The sequence below is a fragment of the Prenolepis imparis genome, unplaced genomic scaffold, assembly GCF_030444845.1.
Source record: "Prenolepis imparis isolate NDT839.2.m4 unplaced genomic scaffold, iyPreImpa1.0 SCAF_9, whole genome shotgun sequence".
NCBI classification, from domain to species: Eukaryota; Metazoa; Arthropoda; class Insecta; order Hymenoptera; family Formicidae; genus Prenolepis; species Prenolepis imparis.
Genome location: NW_028141167.1, coordinates 2,416,381 through 2,430,149, shown reverse-complemented (window position 1 = coordinate 2,430,149; position 13,769 = coordinate 2,416,381). Strand labels below are relative to the sequence as shown.

General features: G+C 33.6%; 3 protein-coding genes across 5 annotated transcripts in view; 1 reads left to right on the top strand and 2 right to left on the bottom strand.

The window, feature by feature from the left end:
- Positions 1-959: 959 nt before the first annotated feature.
- Positions 960-2,783, top strand: Fibp (acidic fibroblast growth factor intracellular-binding protein). The gene is made up of 6 exons (XM_083046737.1): positions 960-1,270; positions 1,366-1,567; positions 1,665-1,892; positions 1,995-2,222; positions 2,307-2,561; positions 2,646-2,783. Exons 1-6 carry the CDS (start codon positions 1,186-1,188, stop codon positions 2,722-2,724), a joined length of 1,077 nt encoding a protein of 358 aa, XP_082902863.1. The 5' UTR covers positions 960-1,185; the 3' UTR covers positions 2,725-2,783.
- Positions 2,784-2,789: 6 nt separating this feature from the next.
- Positions 2,790-5,804, bottom strand: Pdhb (Pyruvate dehydrogenase E1 beta subunit). Its single transcript, XM_083046738.1, has 5 exons — positions 5,592-5,804; positions 5,254-5,316; positions 4,788-4,994; positions 4,078-4,708; positions 2,790-3,828 (listed from the first exon to the last, which is right to left on the bottom strand). The coding sequence occupies exons 1-5, from the start codon at positions 5,598-5,600 to the stop codon at positions 3,677-3,679; spliced, it is 1,062 nt and encodes a 353-aa protein (XP_082902864.1). The 5' UTR covers positions 5,601-5,804; the 3' UTR covers positions 2,790-3,676.
- Positions 5,805-7,282: 1,478 nt separating this feature from the next.
- Cadps (calcium-dependent secretion activator 1) overlaps positions 7,283-13,769 on the bottom strand; it is a 32,457-nt gene continuing 25,970 nt past the window's right edge. For all 3 annotated transcript variants that reach the window (XM_083046734.1, XM_083046735.1, XM_083046736.1), the window contains exon 15: positions 7,283-13,754. In XM_083046734.1, the coding sequence (XP_082902860.1) occupies positions 13,550-13,754 (205 nt within the window). In that variant the 3' untranslated portion in view covers positions 7,283-13,549. The remainder of the gene's footprint in view (positions 13,755-13,769) is intronic.

The window sequence follows — 13,769 nt, the reverse complement described above, 5'->3', positions numbered from 1 at the left end:
TAACGAAACTATTTTAATTATTTTATTGATGACTGATTATAATTACTAATTATCTTAATTATCTCAGCAGAATTATATTAAAATTTAATTATCTTATTCGATTTTAAAATGGAATATCTCGATAGCGGAGAATTTTCTCTTTCTCTCTTTTTCTCACAATTTTCTAACAAGTATTATAATAAATTTAAAAATATTCTTTTACTGCACTCACCAATTTTCGTAAAGGGAATCGTCCGCTAACAACACATACTCGGAAGCCAATTTTTCATCCCGCCAATTCGCATCTCAAGCGCGACGATCTATACACCACAAAAAAACACTATATTATTATATATTATATATTCGTCATGAGAATGATATTCTCAGAAATATGCGTCGAAAGACAAAAAATATATAAGTTCTTTGCATTCTTTGTGTTATTTTATTATAAATTTAACCTATATTATGCACAATGTACGCGGCAATATACAACCGCCTCTTCCTTACGCATACTACGATAAATAAATAAATTCACCAATAATACATATAATACGATACTATGCAATGCGATATAATCTAATAATATATCAAACATTGACAATATATAAGGCAGTTGTAGCTTTATATACATATAAATGAAATAAGTGTATCGCGCGCGGTCGACGAGTTCGCCGTCGAAAAATATCCATATTTTAATTGCTCAGTTTATACATTAAAATGCGATCCCGCACATTTATATTCATTTAATTACCTTTCGATATAAAAGATCTTCATTATTTTCGTCTCATCGCCGGATTTCGACGCCGATTGCCACGGATTCGCACGGATTTAATTCGGATACGATTTCCCTTCATCTACGCGCACCATTTTCCTAGTTCACTGTTTCACCGTTTCTAGTTCAAACGCGGCACTACCAGAGTCAAACGAGCGTCGATACTACGTGAGTCGAACGAGCGTCGACGATACTACGTAAGTCGAACGTCATTGCCAACATGGCGGGCGACATGAAATTGTATTTAACCTAAATATAGCAAATGTGATCGATAGCTTTTTCGTCGAGATTCCGTAAGTTTTATACGCGATTATAATATTATATAAACGAGTTTTCTTGAACAAAACGTGTCTCAGATCGATGTTAGCATGACTTTCGCGATTTCGCGTCTGTGATCGACTCATGTAAAATGACAATTTATCTTTAACCTCGTCATGTTGTCAGACGTTGATGTATTTATCAGCAATTACACTCTGGTCGATCCTGAAATCTATCAACTTTGGGTCGACGGTCATTCTTGTGAGTAGAAATAAAATCTAATCTTATATTTACTTTTTTGCACATAAATGTGATCTATTAACATTAATATTATTACAATGGATGTCTTTTTTTAGCCAGCGAAGCAGTTAATGTTTTGCATCAGCGAGGAATATGTCAACAAACTAACGCACCGCTCGAGCTGGTCGCATCCGACATACTCGATCACTATCGCACCTATGCTCTACTTGAGAAATTACTTCATACTCCTACCAAGCTTGCCAGCGAACAGCTGGCCTTTCAGATAGAACCTCAAACTAGTCAAATGCTTATAGAGATGTAAGACTCAAAGAATGATGTAAACTATTGATCATAAAATTGGAATTGTTATTAATTCCTCTTGCGAGATACTGACATAAATTATTATTCATTTCAGGTACTACGAATTTGATGATGTTGTTATGCGAGAATTATTGGGAAAGAAAATAACATCCAAAAGTAGAAAAGATATGGACGAAGTGGCAGAGAAGACGGGGATTACATTGAAGAGTTGTCGACGACAATATGATAATGTGAAAAGAGTGTTTAAAATTGTCGAAGATTTACCAGGTTCTCTTACAACCAATATCAAACAGCATTTCTTACTTTCGGAGGACCTCGCTAAGTATGCAATATTCTTTATAATATCTAGTATTTGTCATAATAAAATAATTGAATTATAATATGTAAATAATATATAATTAGCTGTTTTCTTATTGTTATACAGACGATATGCTGCAGTAGTATTTATAGCATGTCTGCGGTTTGAAATGAATAAAAGGAAATTGCAATTTTTGACATTTCCCGATTTATATCATTGTGCTAACAGTATGATGACATCGTGGACATATCGTTGTGTTGGATCTGAATACTTCGACACTGATTTGGATAGAGAATTTTTACAGGAATTATCGGAATGTAGAGTTCTTTTAGAAAACGATAAACATCATAAACAGTATGTTGAATTCTATGAAAATTGAGTGATTTTTATAAAAATCGAGATAATGATTTCATTCATAGCAAAACTTTGACATTTCAGTCTGGTATGCCTCAAGCTCAAACCGATGCTTCTTGATCGATCTTACCAAGAAGTGGACATGAACTTTCGTTCTTATTCGAGAGCGATACTCGGAATTGGAAGCAACTTACATAGATCACGAGAGTTAAGATTTTTCTTTTTGGAACTAGTAGAGAGATGTATTGAACCTTGGCGACAAGTCAATTGGACGCATTCCGATCTACGAAATTTTTTGGCTGTTTACACACAGTGTGCTCTTGATATGGATGTACTTAGGTAAGAATTAGAAAAGTTAATATAGTGATGCATCAATATAAGCTTAATATTACAAATTTTAAAGATGATTCAATTTCTATCTAGAGAAGGAGAACTGAGAGATGCGTTTGAACGTTATATGACAGTAGTGACATGTTGCTTATTACGTATGTATCATACATGAATATCAAAAAATTATGTATATATTTAAAAGGTATAAATATAAACTATATAAAGATCAAATCCCCCTAAATTGTACATTTTATAATTTATTAATTTTCTGTAATAAATAATTAAACAAATGCAGCACCCCCTATGCTGCCTATAATTTTGCAGTTATATGTGGGCAATAATGCATATAATTACAGTAATTGCGCTATCAACATTTTCTTATAAGTTATTGAGATTTTCATTAGTGTGCGATGTGAAACTCTACGTGAAAAAGGGCAGCTTGCATAGATTATATATATATATATATATATATATATATATATATATATATATATATATGTATATATATATATATTTATATATGGCAGTAGATTATATTGCGTGTATATATCCATTAAAAAGATAATTTTAATTTACTAAAACATGTGACTCGAATAAAATAGGACTTTTGAATGCATCTATACATAATTTTACGTAATTCGATAAAATATTTTGATAAAATATTGCTAACTACTAGAAGTACGTATTTACATATACAATCGCAATTAATATCACATATTCGATCTATTCATGACATGTATTGAGAATACATATCTTGCGCGTTAATTTGAAGAGGTATGTACATTTCTTTGAACTTCATTTATACATTGTAATAAATGTACAAATGCTCCCTTTTCCTCGAAACTTACTTTCTTGTAAGAGTTCCATGAATAAAACTTATAAGGAAATGTTTTTCAAATTCTATCTGGCGGTGATAGAGTATTATCTTTATAGAACTTTTTTGTACTTATTTACCTCTTCTCTTAATTTACACTTCTGTGTATTTATTCTATTATTCTATTGATCAATAATTGAACGAAAAATAGGATATACCAGATAGAAATATAGTGGAAGGAAAAGCACAATGTGTTAGGAAAATCATAAAAATATAATAATTTTACCTAAGTATTCGCACACCGTTGCCATTACTGCGTGACTCCTAAAACTTTGTTAACAGCGTCCACTATGTCTTTGATCTGTGGCAAGGCCGCGATCTCCAGCGATTTCGTGTATGGCATAGGCGTGTCTACTCCTGTAATGCGAATTACGGGTGCGTCGAGATGATAGAAAGCTTCACCTGAAAGAAAGAATAAATTTGTTGAGAGAATAAGGAAAATGTCATCATCAACACTGAATAAATTAAAATAAATCGACAAGAATTAATTGCTGAAATCAACCATCTTCGAATTCATTTATGAATGATCAATTATTTACCATGCTCTATTTAACTCTAACTGTCTCTAATTTTAATTGTCTCTTTTTTGTTTCATAAAATTGATATTCTCAATATAAATAAAATGCTTCACAATAATCGAACGAAACTTACTTTCAGCGATTCTTGCGCTAATTTCTGCGCCGATACCACATTGCGGCCAACCTTGTTCGACAGTCAACAAGTGTTTCGTCTTCACCACAGATTGTATGATAGTGTCTATGTCCAACGGCCTAAGAGAACGAAGATTTATCACCTCGGTTTCGATTCCTTTCCCGGCAAGTTCATTAGCCGCTTCGAGGGATTCCTCAACAGCCTTGGAATGTGCCACCAACGTCACGTGGTTGCCCACTCGCTCCACCTTAGCCTTGCCAATGGGCAGGACAAAATCCTTAGATAAAGCCTCATCAGACATCGGGTACTGTATACCGTACAGTATCTCATTCTCGAGTACTACCACCGGATCTGGATCTCGGATAGCTGCCTTCAGCAGACCTTTAGCGTCTTCGCTGTTGTAAGGCGATACTACCTTCAAGCCAGGACAATGACTATACCAAGCACCGAAACATTGTGAATGCTGCGCCCCAACACCTGCAGCAGCACCATTGGGACCACGAAACACTACTGGCACGTTGACTCTACCCGCGGACATATAATATGTCTTGGCAGCAGAGTTGATAATGTGATCGATTGCTTGCATCGAAAAATTAAATGTCATGAATTCGCAGACTGGGCGTAGGCCAGCCTGAAAAATATTACTTATGTAATTCGATATAGCAATAAGAAAAAGTGTAATATATTATTATAATGAGCTGTAAACGCACCATAGCAGCTCCAACTGCGATACCAGCGAAACCAGCTTCTGTAATTGGTGTGTCAATAATACGCTTGTCTCCGTACTTCTTCCAAAGACCCCGAGAGACCTTGTAAGCACCATCGTATAGAGCGACTTCTTCGCCAAGAAGAAATACTCTCTCGTCCTTTTCCATCTCCTCATCCAGGGCTGAGTTCAAAGCATCTCGCACAGTCATCTAGGATATCCACAAGAATTTTCATAAAAGAATATTGAATCACAACTAAATGACCTTTCATGTCCTTCAAATTTTCACTTTAACAAACTTTAACAAATCATCAAAAACAGTCAGAAATAAGAAAAATAATCAAACTGAGAAGAACGAAGCGACAGTAACTATCGATCAATGCAAAAATACCAGTGAAAGCTGTCGTATCTTTACAATGTATCGAGAGAACCGGAATTTTAGGTTAATTTAACAGTAGTGAGTAAATCACCTGCTGTGCTGCTGCCCATTTCGAGGTGGAGAACGAGCGACGAACGACGGTTCTTACGACAGTCTGAAAACAAAAAATTATGATTTATTTGCAAATTAAAATTTTGCGTTTCTTTTGTTTTTTTCTTTCTTTTTTTTCACACAAGTCGCAACGTTGTTCTGTTCCACTTGCAGTAGCTGCTCAATATTTTCTACCTCCATACAATATTTATTTATAACAAAACAGTCAGACAAGAATCGGACAAGATAGAGAAAAGACTGCAAAGAAACGTGGAAGAGAGAACAGATTACGACAGATTGTTCTTCGCGAAGCTTTACTGAGCTTTGCAAAGCTCTTACCGTGAGCATGTTATAGGCCGTTGACGAGTACGAATATGATTCTTCGAAAGGATTTTTCTCGGGGACGATCCCTTTTCTTCGGAGAACGACTCGAGTTCGAAAACTCCTCGTCCTGCACTAACGAAATTAAGGACGTGAAGTTTGCCACTGTTATGAAACGTCGTGCGTCAGTGCATGGCGCGTGGCCCGTCCGAAACGACGATTGGCGGATTGGCGCGTCGATTGGCGAAACTATATGATGATGAGCTCAGCTGAACAGTTGCTTTATAAAATATTTAACGATTAACCGACCACGAGCTTATTCGGGTGAGAGATATGCGCTTTTTTAAATTCTCATTTCACCATATATGCTAATATATATTTAGAATGTAAAGCGATTATGAAATGTGTCTCAATGGATGAGTGTCGAGATTTAAATTATAATTTTATATATATATATATATATTATTTTGCTGTATAGTTATATAAATAGAGAAAAGAAAATAATTTCATTCTGTTATTGTTTCATTATTTTGTGCTGTAACAAAAATTATTCGTATTTGTCAATTATCTTTCATTCTTTGTATTGTTATTTATTGCGAAATGAGAGGTTATCAATATAGGATAATCTTTCTGAATTTTGGTAATGGTATTTTTGTGGTTACAGGGTTGGCAACAGTGAGAGTGCACGGTGCAGGTGCAGTGACGTTTTTGATTTGAATGATTTGTGTCATAAGGATCCGTAACACCGAATTCTTCAAGAAAGAACGCATCAATTCTATAGCTTCATTTGTGTGGTAATTATATTCAAAATAATCTTCTTTAGATCATTGAATTGCAGTAACGACAATAAATTGAAAATGTAGGATAAAATTCTATCATCGTGACTTTCGAGAAAGTTAACCTTATTGATAGATTTACGTTTTACATATATTATTGAATTTATCTCTCGAGAATGCTTTAGAATTTTAGAATATACAAATATCTTAAAATTATTTTAGATTGTTTTACTAAATGGAAGAATGTTATACTTTTTGTACAATATATATATATATGTATATATATATATATATATATATATATATTTATGTATTTGTATTATATATAGTCGTCGCATTTGGATATAAAAAACGTAAATATGTTATTAATTTTCCATATTTCAAAGTCAATTTTTTCAAAAACAAATTCTTATACAAAAAAGTTTACTCTATTATTTTCGATTATAATTTTGCGAAAAATTAATTTTTTTAATTGTACTACTATATATACGCTTCTCGATCTAACCTGTAAATCTCACATTAAATCACAAAATGTTTTTTAAAACAAATTATAAAATATTATTATATTTACATGCAAAATATATCAAAGGAATTTTTAATCAAAATTACAAACGCCGAATTTTAAACTTGTCCACATTCGCCTTTATTTTCATATTTTTTCTAAATATTATAAACAATTTACCTTTTTTAAAATATTTCGGGAAAAAAAGTATTTTTGAAGGAGATATTAATTTTTATTTTTTACACTGATACTTTAATTTAATAATAATAATCTTATTGAATGATTTAGGCCATTTCTGCAACATCGGGATGCTGAATGTTGGATGATGTATGCACAATATGAGATGTTTCGAGAAGAAAAGCGAGATGAACTTGGACGAGCACAAGATGGACATCGCGACGAATACGAAGGTATGCACGCTACATGACATGTTACATTTTACAACGTATACTTTATTAATTGCAATTACACATGTATGCGTTTGCATTCTTGCCCCACATGCAAATTACTTACACAAATGCTCCACAAAAGGAAAAAAAGAACGTCCCGACGTTTTCACATAGCCTCTCTCAGCGTGGCGTAATATGTGTATATATATATATATATATATATATATATATATATACAATATATATATATATGTATATATATATATATTTATAGATATATTTTTCATTTATTTATATATGTATATGCGTGAGAGTCCATAAGAAATACTTAATCGCTACGAAACATTCATAATCTATGTTGTCATGATCCTGGTCGATGTCGCATTTAAGCACTGATCGATCGATTGTTTTTCTTCTTCATGCGATGTGTAACACTAATCTAGATCACAGTCGTTTCCGCTTTGCAGTCGAGTAAAGAGATGCGATTAATGCTTCGATGAGTGAGGATGGATGAGAGAAAGGGAGAAAGAATGAAAGATAGAGAGTGAGACAGGCGGTGATTATCATTCATTCATTACCCCAATTAAGCAAGCGATTTTCTTTTTCTTTTTTTTCCTTTTTTTCTTTTTTTTTTTTTTGCAGGCTCCGGCGAATAATGACACGAAAATTTAAAGTTACGTCGGCGCGTCGCTTATTTACAATGAAATTTGATCGCCTCGACCTATTTTTTTCTTCTTTCCGCTCTCTACGAGGAAGGATGGAATAAAAGAGAATTCGATTTTTATTCGAATAACTCGAAATGAAGAAAAAAGAGTGGAAAGATTAAAAATTTTTTATTTTCTTCCATTTACTTTTTCCTTCATTCTAAAGATTCTAACAAAAATTAAATCTATTCTTATTCCATCTTTTCTTTACACAAGATTTTTCCCTTCTCGACCGTTTTTCTTTTACAATGACGATGTTACGATGAGGATGCGTGTTGCGTGTGCATGGTAATATTTACAGAAAATGCGCGTATTCATATCGCGTATACTCTCCCTTCCGGACTTTATCGTGTTAGCGTGAGAGCGAGTGATTTCTGTTCTCTTTGTTTTCCTCGTGAAAAAACGCATGATTGGATGATACTGATAGAGTGCCGATTATTGGAGCCAATTATTGAGAAGGAAATAAAAAATATCGGGATATGTGTTATTTTTTTGTATCTTGTTCTGTTTTTTTCGTCGGACTTTTTATTAACGAGAGAACAACAGTTGAATAGAAGTTAAATTGAGACTAGAACACTGGCTAGAGTAAAAAGACCATCTCTTCAATTCAAGTAAAGTCACAGTTTAAACGCAAAACGGAGAAAGGTAAATGGAAAACGAAAGATAGATAGAGAGAGAGAGAGAGAGAGAGAGAGAGAGAGAGAGAGAGAGAGAGAGAGAGAGAGAGAGAGAGAGAAATAATAAAAGGAGAAAAGAGAAATTGGTAAGAAGAGTAAACAGGTAGGATAAAAAACGAAAAGGCAGACAGACAAGGTAAAGAGAGCTGGCGACAGAAGTGTTCGTATCGAAGTTCGATCGGTGAAGAATTACTATTGTCGGAATAGTGAAATAGAGACGGAAATAGATCGATAAATCGATAAATAGATAGGTAGACAGATAGACAGAAAGAGTGAGATAAAAGAGAGAGAGAAAGAGAGAGATCATTTCGTAACAGTCCTAATCTAATTAGTAGAGTATAGGAGAATTACCAATAGTATAAGAATAACCACGATAATCATAATAATTCTAACGTCATTAGCATTGATAAGTATAATATAATAATTTGGATGTTTTTTTTTTACTTTTGATAAAGTTTCAAATTCCCCGTGTTTTTTCTTTTCTGTTTTTTTTTTTTTTTTTTTTTTCCCACTTTCGCTTTCTTTGGGCTTAAACGAATCTCGCTCGCGCCTGACTTTCCGCTCTCGTAGAATCTCGTCACGATCGCGACGGAAATTATCATGTACGGTGTGTGTATAAGGCCGCGTTTACTTAGTCGGTATTGATATACATCATCGTGGCGATTAAATCATACAATTGTATCATTGCACTTCACTGGTCATTGCGATATCAGTGACGAAACATTCAAGCAATTGCAATAGTGCGCTCATCAGGCTTCTGAATTTTTCGTGTTCTCTTTTATTATATATTCTGTTTGCTTCTTCTCTAATATAAAATCTTCAGTATTAAATATCTTGAAACATGGAACTTAATTAAAATTTCTGTCAAAAGATCAAATTTAGTTTAATTTATTAAAATATAATTTATCAAACTTTTTAATTTTTAATAATTAAAGAATTAATAATGCTGAAAAACACTGTTCTTAATTTAGATTTTTTAAATATTTGTAGCTGTAAAGAAGCTTTCAGTGACTTTCGAAAGCTTATATAAACAATTATAAGAAAAATAAGATAAAAAAAAGTATAAGTATAAAAACGAGGAAAAATTCTGAAGCATGAAATAAAGGTATTTCTGTCAGGCGTCATTATGCATTCCACGTGATATTTGCCTCGATTTAAGAAAAGAAAAATTTCAATTAAATCGAGCTTAACAACATAGTCTTAATCCAATGTATGTCACTGCAAGCCGCGACGTGACAAAAGTAATATAACTTTCCTTTCTTTGGGCGTCAGAAATACAATATAACGAAATCAAAAGAATCTATGTATAGAGTGTGTAATACTTATCTCATCCTTTAGCAAATTAATATGCACTTGTCAATTTCTGGCGAGAAAGAGAGAGACAGAAAGAAAGAGAGAGATAATTAGAAAGAGAGAGAGAGAGAGAGAGAGAGAAATAGAAGAAAGATTGAGAGAAAAAAAAGAAACTCGCCTTTGGTCGCCCTATTTTATAAACGTGCAATGCATCAAAAAATATTCTGTCAAGTTCGGAAATCGACAATGAAAATTATAACATCGTCTTTAGAAATTTGCTTTTACACATATGTACGTCGGTACAGAAACTGCCGAGTCATCTCTTTATGCAATCTCTCTTACTTATTGCAACTTGAGCGCATAATAGAACAATTAAAGTAAAGAATTGTTTAATCCATGAGATTTACACGCTCCATTCTCAGCTTCGCTTTTTTTTTGTCTCATATAAAAAATTTACTCTTTCCCATTTCGTCATCATTAAAGTATGTACAAACGAATGGTAAATCCCCCTCGCTTCGCGTTCGCGCGACTGCTCTACATTTCTGTGTGTGTGTGTGTTTGTATGTTTATTTTCATATCCTCCTCTTTTACGGTTAATTTTATACTGCCTTACTCATCGAAGTAGGATGAAAAATGTGTCCGCCGCTAATCAGAGAGGCAGTGAGTAAGAAAATTATTAATATTGAACAAAAACTGTCTTGGCATTATGATTCCCTGATGAAATGGCGTAATTATATTTATTTATAATAAACCATATATATGTAGATCTCTAAAAAATTTGATTTGTCAAAAATATCTATAAATTTTATCTCAATTATGAGCTTAAATTCAAAACAAATTTCGTATTTGTATCAACTTGATTATGTTAGTTTTTTCTCGATTATCTCTTATCCTGGAATTATTTTACATATACAATGGAATGATTCTTCGTATTTGAGGTAGACAGAGAGAGCTCAAAGAGCTCGATGGTTATAAAGGCGATTAGGATTTGTCTCTCGCGCATTTAAAAAAAACACACAAATAAAAATAGACGAAATACCGCAACGTAAAATAAATAAAATTCTTAAGGGACGTACATTTTTCATCCTGCCTCGCTGTTATACTTTCGCGTTTGATGCACTTTCAAGAGTTTATATCAAGCTGAATAAATATCCATTAATATACGAACGTTATATCGTGAAGTTTTGAAAATATACATGCGCCTCGTAATCCAGGGACAAGGCTCTCTTGCATTGTAAACCTACATAACACTTGTCTTTTATAGGACGTTAGTTAGTATCATAACGACGACAATGGCAAAAAAAAATTTTTTAAATAAAAAAAAAGATATATATATTTCCTTCCCATCGCACGTAATTAGAGCAAAATCGAAAGCGATTCAGTGCCCAACCCACGCGCAATTCGTTTATGTATTTCGATCCTGAAAATTACTCAATATCTCAAGAGCGACTCCCGACATCGAAAATCTATAGCAAACCCGATTGAGAATTATTCTCAAAATTTTGAGACCACTAGAAAATTTCACAACATATTTCGCGAGAGTTACTCTTAAGAATGAAATATTCTCAAACAAGCACACAATTTTCTACACATTGAAGAACTTTATCTTGGCGAGACATTAATAGCCTTTATATGGTTTTTAATTAAAGAATTCTTCTCCTTTATTGTCCTTGTAATGTTAAAATAAAAGTTTTAACGCTCTTTAATAAATGACGAATTCGTTGATTATCTCTTTCGATTTGATTCTCGCCAATAAAGTTTCCTCACTGTGCATAGTTGCTCCCCTTTCCCCTTCCTCATTTGCAAATAAATAGTCAATTAATTTCTTTGTATATGTAGTAATTCGCGGATGCTATCACATTATCGATATCGAGCATGAATTCGTATAATGTGACGCAAATAAGAAATACAACGTGCTACTACGTTCACTGCTTCTGATGGTTGTCGGCGACCATTCGATCGCGACTAATTAATAATATGCTCAAACTTCTTTGCGTGTGTGTTTAATATAGTACCATCGGAAAAAAACTACAAAAGGTTACGTCAACAATGCATCACAAGTTTTGACCCGATTAATCTTTTAAGCTCTACGCTGAGTCTAATATTTATAGCTATTCGGGAAACTTGTTAATTGAGTTCTCCACGAATTATAAATTAACTGTATAGATCAAATTTATCGTTTCGATATATGTATGTGAATAACAATTAGTATCAATTCTTATACAGAGTATCCAGAGCCTCGAAAAATATTAAGACACAGATGAATATAGAATCGGTTCTCAGCGACTCTCAGAAAATTTGCAAGATATTTTAACAATTAAATTTTAAAGGATTAATTTTTTAAATTTCTGAAAGATTTTTAACGAGGCTCAATTGCGATAAAATTTTTAATGCTGAAAATTCTTGAACTAGAAAAATCGACTCTAAATTCGCGAAAGAGATAAAATATTTCTCTTCTTCATTTCACTTTGTCTCTTATTTCTAATCGCAAAGGAATCGTTTCTTCCTCGTTTTTCGTTTTGCGAAAAGTTTTTGTGACGAAACAAGAGATCTTCTGCTCGAATAGCAGAGGCGAATGGTCGTCCAACAGATAACAGCGATCGTATCTAACAGTTGAAAAAGTATAGTTGATCGCGAAATTAATTCGATAAGCGGTTTCGACAAGTCGCGTATCCCTTTCCTTCCCGTTTCTTACTTTTCCGTGACTTTTTCTCGAGATTTTTCATATTCCTGTCGCGTTTCCCTCCGTATTCTATATCCAAGTAACGTTGCAATCGACCCGAGAATCTTTCCCAGTTTTTTTAACGCAAAATACGTGTGTGTGCCCTTGCTTTTATCCTTCGACAACTAAATCCGCAAAACCAACTCGCGGTACACAGACTAAGTAGGAAAAATCTCGTATATTCTGTGTTCTGACAATTCAGCTAATATATATATATATATGTATATATTAACGACGTTAGTCTGACACATGCAGACCACGACAAAATGTACGAATATCTCATAATTACACGTTGCATATGTGTGCATGTGTACGTTTATATACATATACCTTTGTTTGTAATATGATTAGATATATCTACGCGTTTACTCTCTCGTCTATATCATGCGTGTTCCTCGCATACAATCAGCCTTTCCAAATATATTTCGACTATGTTTTCGCTATTACCTGAGATCAAACATAATCGATCAATTAAAACGAATTTACAACGAGCTCGCGTAATTCTTAGCACGCGCATTACGACGTCTAATATGTATTATTACTGGAAATTCGAAAAAACTATGCCTAAGTAAAAAAACAGAAATATATCAGCAATTAGTTTTTTAATCACGATCAATCAATAAGTAATTCTTTTAGTATTATTTTCGAGCGAACTATTGAAAATCTCGAAGAAAATCCGCAATAAAATTGAACCGATCTCGTGAGACGATAAAAACCAACTGATCCGATCGATTGCATCGTTTTAATCGTTATCATTCGTTTATATGGACAAAACTCTAGATCATCGTACTGTCTATAGGGTACTGGCTATGCCTTTAGAAATCTTGCCCCGTTCGCATCCCCTTATTTAGACGAAGGAACGTACTAGTCGAATGTAAGATTTTTTTTACTGGCAGAGTGCTAGAAACAATAACTAGAACCAATTGCTGGCTGAGCCAAATTTTGTAGAAAGACCGCCGATGCCCTTGCCGAACATGCTACCGACTTTGCCAACAACGTTCGAGGTGACGTTACTCAGATTGGCCACATAATTCGCGTCTTCCGTTATCGTCTCAACGATCGTCACTTTTGTCTTAGGTCTCTCCACCTCATCGTCATTGCCATTCTCCGAAAATCCTCTGCAAAAAGAGAAA